At 46.8% G+C, this 15,301-nt stretch overlaps 1 protein-coding gene across 1 annotated transcript in view; it reads right to left on the reverse strand.

Annotated features, from left to right (window-relative positions):
• Positions 1–15,301, reverse strand: part of PTPRN2 (protein tyrosine phosphatase receptor type N2) — a 628,914-nt gene that overhangs the window by 539,722 nt on the left and 73,891 nt on the right. Inside the window, exons 4-5 of the mRNA XM_044920028.1 lie at positions 10,689–10,791; positions 1,311–1,435 (exon numbers count right to left, since the gene is read on the reverse strand). Of these exons, the coding sequence (XP_044775963.1) occupies positions 1,311–1,435; positions 10,689–10,791 (228 nt within the window). The remainder of the gene's footprint in view (positions 1–1,310; positions 1,436–10,688; positions 10,792–15,301) is intronic.

Genomic DNA, 15,301 nt, shown 5'->3' on the forward strand with positions numbered 1-15,301 from the left:
GACTCCTGACCTACTTTCACTGTGTGTGAAGACTATTTATGGTGAGAAGTAATAACTACTAGTAATTGAGGCCTTCCCTGAAAGCTCGATGTGCACTGTCTTGCTTAATCCTCACAACGACCCAACTTCACAGCCAGGGACCCCGGGACAGAGATGCTGAGCAGCTTCCTCAAGGACACACAGCACTGGTGGGACTGGTTCTGAATCCAGCACCTCACCTACCACGTCTGCCCACTGCCAATTCCCCCAGGAACAGGTCCGTGACACCGTGACAATCCTATCTCTCACCCCACAGCATCCAGCTGAGTGTCCGGCTCATAGAAAGTGCTTAGACAGTATCAGCGAATGAGTAAAAAATCTTAACATTTAAAAAAAGTGTTCAGTGAGCTCCTCCGGGGTTAAGGTGTGCACCGAGAAGCCGGCCAGCGGTCCAGGCCAGAGTGGGCTTGGGCCAAGCGCAGCGTGGGGGCCCTCCCAGCATGATGTTACTCTCTCCCGCTAGGGGCTCACCTGTGAGGACTGAGGAAGACCTCCACCATCAGGGCAGATGCCAAGGGCTGGGCAAACACACTCACACGACGCAGGGTGGAAACGTGATTGTGGGGGAGCTCCCAGCCCACACCTAACTTGCAGGGTCGCAGCACCCAGGAAAACGTGCACCTGGCTCTGTACCGACTCAAAGTCCACTCCCATGAGAAGGCAACTCTGCGGCCTCATCAGCAGTGAGCCCTCTAAAGAAATGTGTGGGGCGCTCCCGGGATCCCAGCCCACAGTGGGCTTCCGTGATTTCAGTGGCTTCTCGACAGGAAAATAACCAAAGAAGGGACCCACGTTGCTTCCCCCATATTTCCTGGAGCCACAACCATCTTCTGATGAAGCCCCAGCAGGGCCTCAGAGGAAGAGGACGTTTGTAAGCCACACATCAGTCGTGGAAAGGGACATACGTCAAATCCCAGTGGACATAACTAAAAAAGAAGTGTGTGCAGGGCTGCCAAATACCCAGCATGCCCACAATCACCCTGGACTTCAACAATTGCCCAAACCCGTTCTTGGGATGCGTGACGGCCCCTGGCTCTGCTGGTGCTGGACTGGAGAGCGTGCGTGTGCGACTGGTGAGCCAGGGCCCTTCTCTGCATGCAGCCGGACCTGCGTGGGATGCAGGAGAGAAACCAGGAGAGGCCCAGGACTTGCGAGGTCGGCCTCTGTGTGCACACAGAGGAAACTGCATGCAGCAGTAAGACATGCCCAGCCCACAGAGAGAGCTGCAAGGGTCACCTGAGCAGATGGTCTGTCGTGCCTTGTCCTGGGGCGCGGGTTCGAAGCAGCCCACGACAGGGCCTCCAGGTAGGGCAGGTAGCGCTGAACAGCCTCGGCCAGAGCGCTGTCATCCTCCAGACTATACCTCCTTTCCTTATCCACACTCAGCTTTGAGCTCCTGAAAAGCCAGAGAAAACCATGAGCCTGTCCCACGTTTGTTCACGTTGATTAGCCGCCTGGCATCTGCTTCAGGCGAGAGAAACGCACGTGGACGGCCTCGGTGACCGAGCAAGGACACAGGCCTCGTTGCCAGAGGGTGAGGTCCTGCCTCCTTGGCGCACATCAGCCACGGGCTTGAGTCTCTCACCCATCTCCCTGAGCCTGGTGCTCTGACGCACCTCAGAGCCATTGTGGGGACCTGATGAGTGACCCCTAGAGAGGATCGGGCCTGGAGATGTCCTCAGCGTGGCCCCTCTGAGCCCCCAGGGTGGGAGACAAGCTAACACACAGGACTTACTGCAAGTCCAACAAGAATCTGAGAAGCAGAGAGCAGGGGTACACAGCGGCCGGGGGCACAAGAGGTCTACCTGAAAGGGGTCTGAGGTCAGGGAAGTGGAACGGTGGGGGCGGGGTGCGGGCAGAGGAGGCAAAGGTGGAACAAAGAGCCAAGCACAGGTGTGAGGTCTGAGCGAGGACAGGCTCACGCAGAGCCCTGGCCACCAGCGGGAGCAGAGGTGGAGGCAGCCGGACCGAGGGCGGACCTCGCTGCAAACGGGGCAGGAGCCGGACCGAGGGCGGACCTCGCTGCAAACGGGGCAGGAGCCGGACCGAGGGCGGACCTCGCTGCAAACGGGGCAGGTGGACATCACACAGTAATGGGGGTACAGCCCCATAGAGGAGAAGAAGCCCTCCCAGGTCCCACCACCTCCCAAAGCCTCAGCAAACACCCCATACGCACAACTGTTCTGAGGCACCTCTACAGGAGTGAGGTAGGGAGACCCCGGGCAGTGGTTTGGTGCTCGCGGCGGAGAGTGACCAGAGAGACACCACTCCTGACTCCCACACCCTGTGAACGTGCTGGGCTCCAGGGTCAGGGCTTGGGGGCAGGCAGGTGGCGGGAGGCATGAGGTCCATAATCAGCCGACCCTGAGACAGGGAGATGATCCTGGGTCCCCCGGTGGCCCAGTGGGATCCCGGGTCCTTAAAAGAGGACGAGGAGGTGGAGGGGGTGTCCGAGTGATGTCATGGAGGAAGCCCTCCAGCCCTGAGGGAGGATAGGCCACCAGCCAGAGAACGCAAAAGGGAGGACATTCCCAGCCTGGCCCTCGAGAAGGGGCCGGCCCTGCGACACCTGGGCTTTAGCTCAGTGAGGCCCAGGTGGAGCTTCTGGCCCACGGAACTGTGGAAGCCACTAAGTCTGTGATCGGTCACAGTGGGAAACTAAGGCAGTGCCATACGCTTCCACATTGTGGCACCTTCACGACCAGAAAGCCCCAGGCAGACGGGCTGGAAGCTGGAATGACAGATAAGATACTTTCTGTTTTCCACCGGGCGGCGAGATGGAAGTGGTTCTGAAGCCAGATGTTTGGCCCAAACCAGAGGCACAGAGGGAGCGGCCGGTGGCCAGCTACCAGCAGGTGGTCAGGGCCACGGATCTCAACAGGTGCCGGGACATAGACACTGGAACTCATCCTGTCCCTCAGTGGCCTCCTGTCTGGATCAGCTCCCTTTCCTCTCATTACCCTGGCTGTGAAGAGCTGAGCTCTGTGGCCACCCCTCTCGCAGCCTGGACGCACTGACCAGAGCTTCCCAGCCCGCGGACATCTCTGCTGTGTGCATATCACCCGTCCCCAAAGGGCCAAGTGCATCCTAAATGGGGCAGGAAGCCACACAGCAAGACTCTGTGCAGAGACCCCTCTGTGTTACTAAACACTCTGACCTCTGGATCCCTGAGAAGGGCTTGCCTAACAGTGAATTCCTAATCCTGGCATCCCGTGCAATCTAGAGAGGCTGAGAACTTCCCAAACCATCTCTTCACAAGTTCTCCTCTCAGTTTATTTTTTCTCCTTCGCTGTGCTGTCCACGGCTGGCCCTACTCTGCCCACTGACCATACATCTCTGCAGGTGACAAGGCACCAAACGCCAATCTGGCCGTAGACCACAGGCTTCACCGTTACCCTTTCTTTTCTCTCCTCCTTACCCGCACATCCACACACTCCTTCAGGCTGACCCAGAAACACGCCCTGTATCCATCCACGTCTCCCACCTGCACTGCTGCCTCATCTGGGTCACCTGCAGTCAGGCGTGGGCGCCCGGAAGCCATGGGGGCCTCTGGAAAAACTGACCCAGGTCCCATCACTTACGGGTAAAAGCTCCAATCACATCCTACTTCCCTGGCCATTCATTCACCTCGTAGCTTAGAGGCGCCTTCCCCAACCTTCCAATCGGAGGTGTGCTCCAGTCATTGTTTATTAGATCACTCTAAAATATGGTCTTCAGAGCGTTTATTACTAGCTGAAATTACCTTCTTTATTTACTATGTGCTTTTTGTTGCTAGATATCCTTTCACTAGAATGTAAGCCGCTTGAGTGTAGGGATCACGTTCCTCTATATTCTTCTTGTTCTCGGCTCCAACCCCAGAACTTACACAGAGCCTAACTCAGCATTGAAAGAGACGTGTGGACTGAATGAATGACTCAGATACATCCATTAAATTCCGGGTTAATGCAGAGTTAGCCTAAAACGTTAGCATTTCACATGATTAACCTGTTAAGTGACACTTTTCCTGTGAAATCTAAAAACTGTTATCAGTGAAAGTGAGTTCAGGATAACAAAGCTGATTAATTGTGGTGTAGTGGGGGTGATCAAATTATGGACTAATTTGAAAGAAAAATGTCTTATTTCCTTTTTTTTTAAGGAAAATGAGTTTTTAAGTTATATAAAACACAATTCTCCCAGTCTCTGTTAGGCCTCTTTGACAACCACAAATACTGTTTGTGTAGAAAGAACCGGACAGGTTTCCTACGGCAACTCTATAAAACCTCAAATTGTGCTCTCCGTAGTGGATGTTCATAAATGTAGCAGCTGATTTTTGAATAATAAATAATTGTAAGCAATTATAGCTCTGACATTTACATAGAAATATATGTGGGTGGGCTTTTTCGCATACTAAATGCATTTGACCTTCATGTAAGTAAATACTGGATTTTAAAATTTGTATTTTTTTAATTACCTGCCAGAAATACCCTTGACGTTGAACAAAAATATCCCAGACTGCTAGAAAGATGGCACAGCTTACCCGATGTTAGTATGAGGTTTAGAAAAACAGCGCACATGAGGGGCACGGACTCATCTGCTGGTTTTCATTTCTTCCCATCCTTTCTGTGCTGATTTTTTTATCTGGAGAGACTTCACTTTTAAGCAATCATTTGATTTTCACTTTTTTTTAATTAATTAATTATTTGAGAGAGAGAGAGGATTTTCACTTTTACTTACAAGTGTACCAACTATGGTAAAGTTTCATGACAATTCTAGAAATGAAGTGTTTTGATGTGCCAACAGGAGGGCCGGGCCCTCAGTTCCCCAAGCACAGCGGTGAGGCCTTAGAAAAAGCCATAAATGGAGGGACATGGGGTTTCCCACACTCAGGGTCCCATGTGTGTGCGTGTTTCTGGGTATGTCTGTGTGTGCGTCTCTGTGTGCGTCTGGTCTGTGTCTATGTCTTGTAGGCTGCGTCAGGCTGGGTTACTGTAAATAAAATGCTCAATTTGCAATAACCATAATTACTTTTAGTGACCAGGCAACAGTATCTTAAATAGTTTGTATAAACATGATGGTTTGTTACTTATATGAGGGTCTTTAGTGTGATTTTGACACACTTCAGGAAATTACTGGGGTTTTAGGTGGGTATGTAAATCATTATAGAATTCCCACTCTAAGTAATGCAAAACAGGATCCCAGCTAGTTTTTTCATGTAGGAAGTCTGATTTTCAAGAATGGATCACTACTGTTAGGTGTGGTATTTGTATGTATTTCATAAAAGCTGGGACTTACAGAAAATCTTATTTGTGTTTAATTATCTTGTTAATAAAGTTGTCCAGTTTTTATTTCTAATGCCTTTTCAAGCTACACCAAATCGGACCTCACATGTGTGCCAATGATAAGGACTTCACGGTTCTTCGATCTCCAACCACGGCTCGAGTTTCCTGGACCAATACTGAATGGATGAAATCCCGTGTTCTGTGGGGTCTGGGTGTATTTTAAAGGAGGTCAGTTTACTTCACCGGTAGATTGTCTTTTCTCGACACTAATTGTTAACCTCACAAAAGTGCCTCCAAATTGTCTTGTTCATCTTGTTTGTTTGTGACGCCTTAAGATGTTAGAGTGATGAGCATGGTCATCAGTTTCTCGGGCAGCACTGGAGCAGTTAACAGGCAAATGGACTTTCCCTGTCATTCAGTTTGAAGTAGGTCAAAACCTTTAAGTACATATTTTCCACTTCAAAAACACTAAAAATGTTTTATGTGTAGGACTTTACTACTCTCTTTTCCACTTGCATGTACTGAGCTTCTAGCTCCAAATAATATGAGATGCTTTCGGTTGTCACCCAATTTGCTAAAGGGAGAAAAACCCAAACTAGGAACAAAATCTTTACAGAGAGCACACAGTGAACCTGGTTCTCATTCCTTGCTCAGTAACGGTAACCGTACGTAACAACAGTTTGCTCTCCACATACACCCTTCAAAGCCACCTGACACGATGCTCCTGGGCACAAGCCCATGTGAACTCACCGGAGCCCCGGACACACGGCTGGCCTCCTGCTCCAGAGCGTCAGCAAAGGGCAGGCTTCAGTTCTCAGGGGCCCCTCCCGCTTCCCCTCTGTTCCTTACGTGGAGGATCTGCAGGAGTGCTGTGCCCACGTTCTGGCTTTCACACGCAGTGCTTACTCTGCTCAGGACAAGAGCAGGGCTGGGCATCCTGAAGACGATGCTAACCTCATCTGGGTAAGTTAATCTCTCTAAAGGTCAGCTGTCTTGTACGAAGCCTGCCAAGTGTAACTCTGGCCAATTGTGGATACTTACGAATCTGTCAAGTACAGAACGCTCAATAGAGCATATGTAGACTGCATCTGCCCTGTGGAGTGAAGAAAGCGAGGAAGGATTCTTGGTTGGTGTAGCTGCCCATATAACAATTCAAAAGCATCCTTCACTGATTCAACAAATATTGACCAAATGTCAACCTCCTGAAAGGCCCATGCCAGGTGCCGGCAGTCTCCGGGCCAGAAGCTGCATGTGGGGAGGCGCCGGGGGAAAGAAGGCAGAAGCGTAATAATGTCCTTATCTCAAATGGGGCGATCGGAGGACACCAACTTCTTCACAATGACATAAACCTGCACTCTAAGAATATCTGCACACCCAAAAGGTGATGGTTACAAAGTGAATGTAAAATCAGAGTTACAAACACTAAAGACAACAAAAGCAAACCAGTCACACTCCACAGAGGAAAAGGAAGTGGGCAGAGACACCAGGGCCTCACTGAGATGTCCGGCCGTAAAAAGTGCCACCTAACATTGCTCAGGAAAGCTGCATGTGAAATAGAGACAGTCCAAGGGGTGAAATTTCGAAGGACGGCCAGATTCATTAGGCAGCAAATAAAAAGAGAGAACACAGGAATGGCAGTACTAATTTTAGAAAAACAGAATCCAAGACAAAAGCATTAAAGGCAACCAAGGCACCCTTTGGAAGTGACCATGGGTACAGCAATCACCAAGAAAGATGTGACCCAGCAACTCTTATGTGCCCGATGTCAGAGCCTCAAAATGTTTAAGGCAAAATATATTAATGACAAAAGGAAAATTTACAGAAACAGTTTCTAAGAAATTTCAATAAGTCAAAATGTAATTAAGGACATATTACAAACCATATAAAATTATAAACTATGTATAAAAATCTGTACCCTGCAAATAGTGGATACAATATCTTTTTAAAGTATCCATTGAAAATCAGTAACAAGATCAAACAAAAAAGGCCACAGAGAAAAACCTCAAAATTTCCAGAAGGTAAAAACTGAACAGGTCACGTTTGACTAAAATGAAATAAAACTAGGCAGCAATTTAAAGTTTAAAAACAACACATATATGAAAAACTGGACCCTTACTGTTTCCAAAGGGTATAAAATTACAATTACAGAAAATATAGAACATTTCTGACTGATATCAGCCAGTCAATCACAGGATGGTGCCAAATCTATGCTCAAAATCTAATGCACAGACTTGTGTAACTTCATTACTTTTAAAAAATGAATGAATAAAAACATGAACAAAACATTCCATTCAAGAAGTTTTTTTAAAAAAATAGGTCTAGGGCACCTGGGTGGCTCAGTGGGTTAAGCATCTGACTTCGGCTCAGGTCATGATCTCAGGGTCTGGAGATCGAGTTCCGCATCGGGCTCCCTGCTCAGCGGGGAGTCTGCTTCTCCCTCGGCCTCTGCCCCTCCCCCTGCTCATGCTCTCTCTCTCTCAATATAACAAATAAAATATTTTAAAAATAGGTCTAAAAAAAGAAGAAAAAACAATAGGTCTAAGGATAGTAGAAATAAGAAAATCCAAAGATAATTAATTTTAAAAATCATGTTAAAAATAGGGCACAAACTGAGGGTTGCTGGAGGGGAGCTGGGTGGGAGATGGGGTAACTGGGTGATGGACATTAAGGAGGGCACTTGATGTAATGAACACTGGGTGTTTTATGCAACTGATGAATCACTGAATTCTACCTCTGAAACTTAAAAAAAAGTGAACAGTGCCTCATTTAAAAATAAATAAATACATTAAAAATGACAAGACTAACAAGCATATGTACATTGAACGGTTTTTTTAAATTATAATACAATTCTAAACATCACACCACATTAACAAACTTGGAAATCCTTATGAAAAGGATGACCGTTCTCTGTAAAAATATAAATGCCTCAATTTCACACAATAAAAACTGTGAGCACATTTGACCAATAGTCTTGGAAGACAATGAAAGTGCTAGGAGATATACCTCAAAGGAAGATTATAAAAAATATGTACACCAGGAAATAGATAATTTCAGTGCTAAAGAAAGTTTTGCAGAAATTTTGTGAAAAGAGGGAAAACCACTGTCCGTACTCTGATGACAGTCTAACCGTGACCCCAGCCTCAGGGAGGGACAAAGCCAGGACGACACCAGGGCCATGTACCCCTGTCCTGGATGCTGAGATGGTCCACCAGGCAGAGTGCCAACAGGAAACATGCGGAAGTAGGAGGTCTGAGTACTTGAACAGGACGCTATTTACAGAGGCACACAGGACTGAGAGGGGCGACAGGGATAACCGTGGAGAACCACCAGATCAACAGGAGGGAGCAGGGAGGGGGTCATGGGATCAGACACTCTGCCCAGGTCCCACTGCCATCCTGATCCGCTCTGCCCTCTAAGCTGGGGTGAATCCCACTGGAGAACCCCAGCCTCAGCCTGAGGACATGGGGACCTACTTGTGCAGACCAGGAACTCCCATCCCTCAGAGGCCAGAGCCAGGAGTAGGAGGCACAGGAATCTGGGAATATCCCATCAAGGCTCTCCGAAATGGGGCTCTGCTTTTAGAGCTGGGATGAGTGGTTTACTTAGGCTCAACCCTATCAAAGACAGAAATTAAAAATCCAGCCTAGAGACGGCTAAGAGAACTCTGTTTTCATTAGCAACTGTACCGAGTGTCATCCATGGTACAGACTGAAAAAATATTTCTACAAAATAGGATAAATGAAAAGTTACTAGCCTTAAATATAAAGGTTCTATACTGAAACAAAACAGAAAAATACAAAAAATACTTTTCATGTGCACAAAGATCATGCATAGGAAATTCATATGGAAAATTCCAATCTCAAATATGAATCTTTTAAAACTTTTAATCTCACTTATTAAAAAAAACAAAGATAAGGTATCATCTTTCATAATAGAACTGGCAATCTTAAAAAATGACAATATTGATGCTGGGAGGAAGGCAGGCATCCAGGGGTCTGTTCAGCAGCCTCACCTGGTGTGCAAATGCTGGTCTTTGGGTGATACCATGCTCTGGTCTTTCTCACCCCGGCCGTACAAGGAGTTAGTCTGTGCTCACGGTGGAGTTCAAGGTTATCTGGGATAGTGCGCTTCATGGTTAGTCAAGTTAAATCTTCACTCGGAAGGAAGAAGCACTGGACGGCACTGAAATGTCCAGCTGTAAAGACCAGTGCAGAGTAGGCAATCATCCAAAACAAAAACGGGAATCCAGATAGCCTGGCTTTGGTTTTTGGTTGTTTTTTCTTGCAGAGAAGTCTTACACACACTCACAGACTATAATGGCATGTTTTCTGACAAAGGAGGTGTAGAAAGGATACACCTTATTAAAAAAAAACAAAGATAAGGTATCATCTTTGATAAGATTCATATTTGAGATTGGAATTTTCCATATGAATTTCCTATGCATGATCTTTGTCCACATGAAAAGAGGTGGTGTTTTGTTTCAGTATAGAAACTTTATATTTAAGGTAGAAAAGCTAGGCACAAGAAGTAGAAGGACATGTTTCCTACCCTCAAGAAACTCATAGTCCAGCCGGTGAGAGAGCTAACATGGCGAATTGTGTTTTCAGTGTGTCCAAGTCCCTTGGGTGTGTTCACTCACTCACTCTCACTGGATTTGGAAATGAAATTCTTGGTGGCTCAGCCGCTTCACTTATTAGAGGAATACCAGCTTAAGGCAGATACCTATGTTTTTGTGTCACTGAGATTTTTCTATCTAAAGTTTCAGAATAGTCTCTCTCTTAGGGGGGAAAGAATGGGCCTCCCAAACTTCCCTAAGCCTTTGGGGAAGGCCCTTTTCACATTCTATAAACTTGAAGAATCTGGCACCATGGCTGAAGAATGAGACAAACCCAAGTGGCTCCCTGTGGTCTGTCTTTGGACTGAGTTCCAACTTCCCCGCATCTCAGTTCCCTTCCCTCCAAGAACAGGACAGGCTTTAGGAACCCCTCAGTGCGTGTAGTGAGGATGAAATGAGATGTCGCTGCTCAGTAGAGGTTGCTATGTTCTGGCAACAGGAAAACTTCCACGACTGAATTCTGCTTTTTGTACTAACGTGAACATAAATTCTTACTGGGAAATGAGAAATCTTGACTTTTCTGCTTTCAGCCAAGGTTCTGAAGATGCAGGGCTTTCCAAAGGTCTTGGGAAAGGGAGGGGAAGGGCCACTGGGATGTCTGTCGTGAGGACGGCACCTGGCTCGAGGGTCACGCCAACGCGTCTTGCACCCCCGGGCTAGGACACGGTAGAGAAGGACTTGTCCACCCTCCGGACCCTCTACGCCACAAACACAATACGTTCAAACAAGAACAAGCTGGATGGATGCCGGCTGTGACCAGAGAGCAGTCTGCTTACCTGGCTGTGTCGGAAGCTTCCAGATGCTGCGGGTAGGTGTGGGGAAGGGTTGAGAGTTCCTGGGCCATCACGTGCTGGGTGTAGTCGTCCTGCCACGTGAAGCCTGGGGAAAGTTGAAAAGTACATTATCAACCCAGAAGTTGAGCCAAAGGTCTTGTTTCAGTCTCAGGATAAACTGCTACCATTTCAAAGTTTGCCCTCAAAGCCATCGACAACCCATGGCTCCCTCTCACTGCGGTTTATTAATAAGGTCTTCTCCTTATAGAAGTCCCCATCTTCTGAGACCACTAGACCAGAAACAGGACGGATGCTTTCCCGGATGAGAAGCACGAGGCCCAGGGGTGCCATGGCTGGATGCAATGAGCTGTCGCCAGGTACACATTTCAATTGGAAGAGGGATCTGTCCCCATCAAAGACTCAGACTTTCTCACGGAAAGGTTCTGGTCACAGCAAAGACTTTCCTGACCCAGATGTGTGCACATTTACCCACCACTTGGCCGCTAGCCTGCCTGCTCACCGCCACATCTCGGGCAATTCGTTCTGACTCCATCCTGCCGAAGAGCCACACAGTGGTAATGAAATAAGGGTATTGTTACTGTGAAGGCAATTATCACGGGGCTTAATGTGCTGTATCTGGGAGCCAATTACATTATATTTATACTCAAATGTTATGACAAAGAGCTTTATAACAAGAGCGAAGTAGTTATGAAGGCAAAATCCATGTGATTATGCATTAATTACATGCACTGCAGATCACATGATAATTATGCTCAGAATTACCAAATAACTCCCAAGAATAATTATTATGCAATTTGTACATTTTAGATCTTATGGTAACACTTTAGCACTTAGAACTACCCCATGCAATTATCCATAATTATCTAATCACTAAATATCATGTAATTACAGAGATATATTTTTATGCCCTGTTCAAAAACACATTACCAAAATCTTCAAATCAGGACGGCTCTGTGCCTGTTTATGTGTGTGTGTGTGTGGTACAGGGAGGTCCAGAACTTGCTGAGAACCACATGTTCTGGGGAATAAAAAGAAGGGCTCAGCAGATATAAGCTGCCTTCATGAACACACTTGAATTCTTTTTTCAAATGCAAATCTAACATTTTTTTTTTACACTTACAAATGGCAAGATTCAAACAGTTGGAACATTTCTAAATCTCAAAAGTCTCTAAGGCATTACCCAAAAGAGAAGCTGATGGGGAAATTCACCAAACAGGCTGGCCTCCTATGGCAACTTGTTCTAAGCTGCTCTGCATGAATATAGCATTTAGAGAATGGGTCACTGCAGGGAGACCCACCCCACAGTCACCGTTACCCTTACTTCAGGATTAAATGTACTTAGTAATAAGCAAGAATCTTCCATTTGCCAAAAGCAACTAAAAAACCACCCATATGAAGTGTATGCTTATGCGGCTGTTAACCATTGGTTCATTCCCAGGAGTATTCTCAATTGAAAGCACAGTTGCGATATTAGCATAATCCTAGCACTGTGGATTTAGAGAATAAGCAGAGTTTAAACATGCCATTCCCAAAAGGGTGGTCTTAATATCTACCAGGAAACAAAAAAATCAAGAGCATAAAAGGAAGTGCCTATAAAAAACTTTCATCTGTAAAATTTAAAATAACAAAGCATCAATAATATTTTTTTATCTGAAGAGCAGAAGAGTCTGAGCTATGTCAGTTCTGGGGTCTGTGAGGAGGACTCCGTCACAACAGTTAGCCAACTGATACAAGTGTTAGATACAGGCAATCTGAGGGGGACCCTGAACCCCTAGACTGGCTTCTAAGCTTTCCTGGGAGCAGGCAGAAACCGGGCACTTGGATATAAAAACCAAAGCAGTGCATACACTGGGGCTTAGACGTCCTCTCTGAACGCCTCTCCAAGGCATACTGGAGGAGCCAAAACCCCGGGAAGAGAGGACCTGCTTCCAGGAAGACGGAGAAGATGTACTTTCCCCTGCCCTGCCCTCCAGGCACAACTAAAACCCTGGAGATGGTGTGCACAGAAGGCTCTGAAGGGAGGGCAGGAGACAGGTGGCTGTGCTCCCAGCGAATCCGAGGAACCACACGCGTGGGCTGCCCTGGGCTGTCCTCTGGCCTGTGCACCTCACACTGGAGCTGAGGCAGCAACCTGGGAGCACCAAGTGCAGGAGAAGCCCTGACTGAGGTCGCCTCTCCCCAGCCGGAGGGCCAGGAAGGGATTGACTTAGCACATTTTAGACAATAACAGCTCTCCTCCTATCAAACACCACCAAAAAAACCTAGCCCAACCATACCCATGCTAACAAAGGCCAAGGGGGACCCTGGGCATCCTCTCTTGTGAAGCTGGAATGAGGCCCCTGACCTCCCCTGACCTTGCCAGGGTCAGGGGAGCAGTCAGGTAGGGAGTGGGTGGTATGCCCACCCCCCATGTCAGACCCCCTAGAGACCACATGGGGAGTTCAAACTCCCACCAGCCACCCTGCCCAGCATATGGACAAGATCCCTTCCCTCCGATGTCAGCAGAAATCTGGGGGGGAACCTGGATTTCCATCCCCATGTTAGTAACAGAGACCACCCCCCACACACACCTTGGCAGAGCAGTGTCAGAAAAAGCTGTAAAACACAAGGCTTAAATGAGATCCAGATGCTTGTAATAGAATACTAAAATGTTCAGGCTTCAACAGAAAATCAGCTGTCATATCAAAACCGGGAAGATCTCAATCCGTAGCCACTAACACCGAGGCTGGAAGCTTTAGCATTACCTGCCAAAGACTGTACAGCAGGCTTACTGAAACTGCCTCAGTGAACAATTATGAACACACTTGAAAGAAATGAAAAACCAGAAGGCTTAGCAAAGAAACAGAAAGTCTCAGCAAACAAACAAATACAAAAAGAACCAAATGGAAATATTATAACTGAAAAATACAATAACCAAAATAAGCAGCTCAAGCAGATGCACTAAATAGAAGGATGAGGGGCAGAGGGAAAAACCCGTAAACTAGGAGAACAGAAATCACCCAATTCCAACAACAGAGAGAAAACAGTCTGAAAAAAAATATGGGCAGAGCCTCAGGGAGTGTGGGACTATAACAAAAGATCTAACATTCATATCATCAGAGTCCCAGAAGGGGAGACAAGGAAGGCAGGGCTGAAAGGGCATTCAGAAACATGATGGCTGAAAACTCAACTTTGGCGAGAGATAGAAACCTAAAGATTGACAGAGCTGAGGAAACAGGGTAAACCCAGTCTCCTCTAAGACACACAGGCAAACTTCTGAAAACTAAATGCAAAGAAAAAAAATCTTGACAGCAGCTAGAGAAAAATGACACCTTACCTACGAGGGAACCACAATCCAAAAGACAAAGGATTTCCAATCAGAAACCACAGAGGCCACGAGGAAATCACACAACTTTCTTCAAGTGCTGGAAGAAAGGAACCATCAGCCCCGAATCCTGAAAATCTACTAATGCAGATACCCATCAAAAATATCCTTCGGGGGAGCACCTGGGTGGCTGGGTCAGTGAAGCGTCTGCCTTCGGCTCAGGTCATGATCCCGGGGTCCTGGGATCGAGTCCCGCGTCGGGCTCCCTGCTCAGCGGGGAGCCTGCTTCTCCCTCACCCTCTGCTCCTCCCCACTCATGCACTCACAAATACATAAATAAAATCTTTTTAAAAATTAATTGATTAAATGTCCAATGTGCACACTCTGCTATAATATGCACTTTGCAAGAAGCAAGATCACAACAGATATGGTCATACACCCAGAAAACCACCAACTCAGCACCAGACAGGAGGACGTCACCAACTTTCTAATGTAAAACTTACCATTCATGGATTTTTTATTTTATGCGATCTATAAATTTGACCATTAATGAAATACAACGTGAATCTATTTATCACTCTAGAAGGGGTGTCACTGGAACATTTCCACCTGCCACTATTTAGTTTTAAGATGGTAGAGAGAACACAAACAGAATGTAAAATTCATGTTGATCCCTTTTAGCAAATTCCATCAACATTATCAGTCAATGCTAGACTATAAGCTTTATTAACAAAGAAAACTGAACCAGAGTGCAGGCTACATAAACTTGATTTCCATCTTGTGTGCGTGTGTGCGTGCACACGCATGAGCCGGTGTGACTCACTTCCTACGTGAAACGGTCTCCTGCCAGAGACACTGCCACTTACTTGCGCCCGTGAGTCCCAGGGGCTGAGGATGCAGCTTGTGGCCGCTTAGCTTGCTTTACCTCCACAGTCTGGCTGCTTTGCTTCCTGGGCGTAAAGACACAGAACTTCATATATGATTGGAATTCGCTAAATATTTGGAAATAAGTTGGTAAAGTAGAGGGAGTCAGGAACATATTAGGCATTTAGTTTTCTAATCTGTGAAGATCTGAGTGTGAAAAAAGACACAGTTCCTGCTCCCATTAAGGGACATACATTCCCACAGAGGAAGACCCAATAAAGACAAACACACAATTAAATAAGATGTTGGTCTGTGGTAAGTGCTATGAGGAAAGCAAACTGGTGATGGGTGAAGAAAGATGGGCAGCCGTAGACAGGTGAGGGTGGTGGACAGGTGAGCAGAGTGGGCAGGGAGCGTGGTGGACAGG

This window comes from Neomonachus schauinslandi, chromosome 12, assembly GCF_002201575.2.
Source record: "Neomonachus schauinslandi chromosome 12, ASM220157v2, whole genome shotgun sequence".
NCBI classification, from domain to species: domain Eukaryota; kingdom Metazoa; phylum Chordata; class Mammalia; order Carnivora; family Phocidae; genus Neomonachus; species Neomonachus schauinslandi.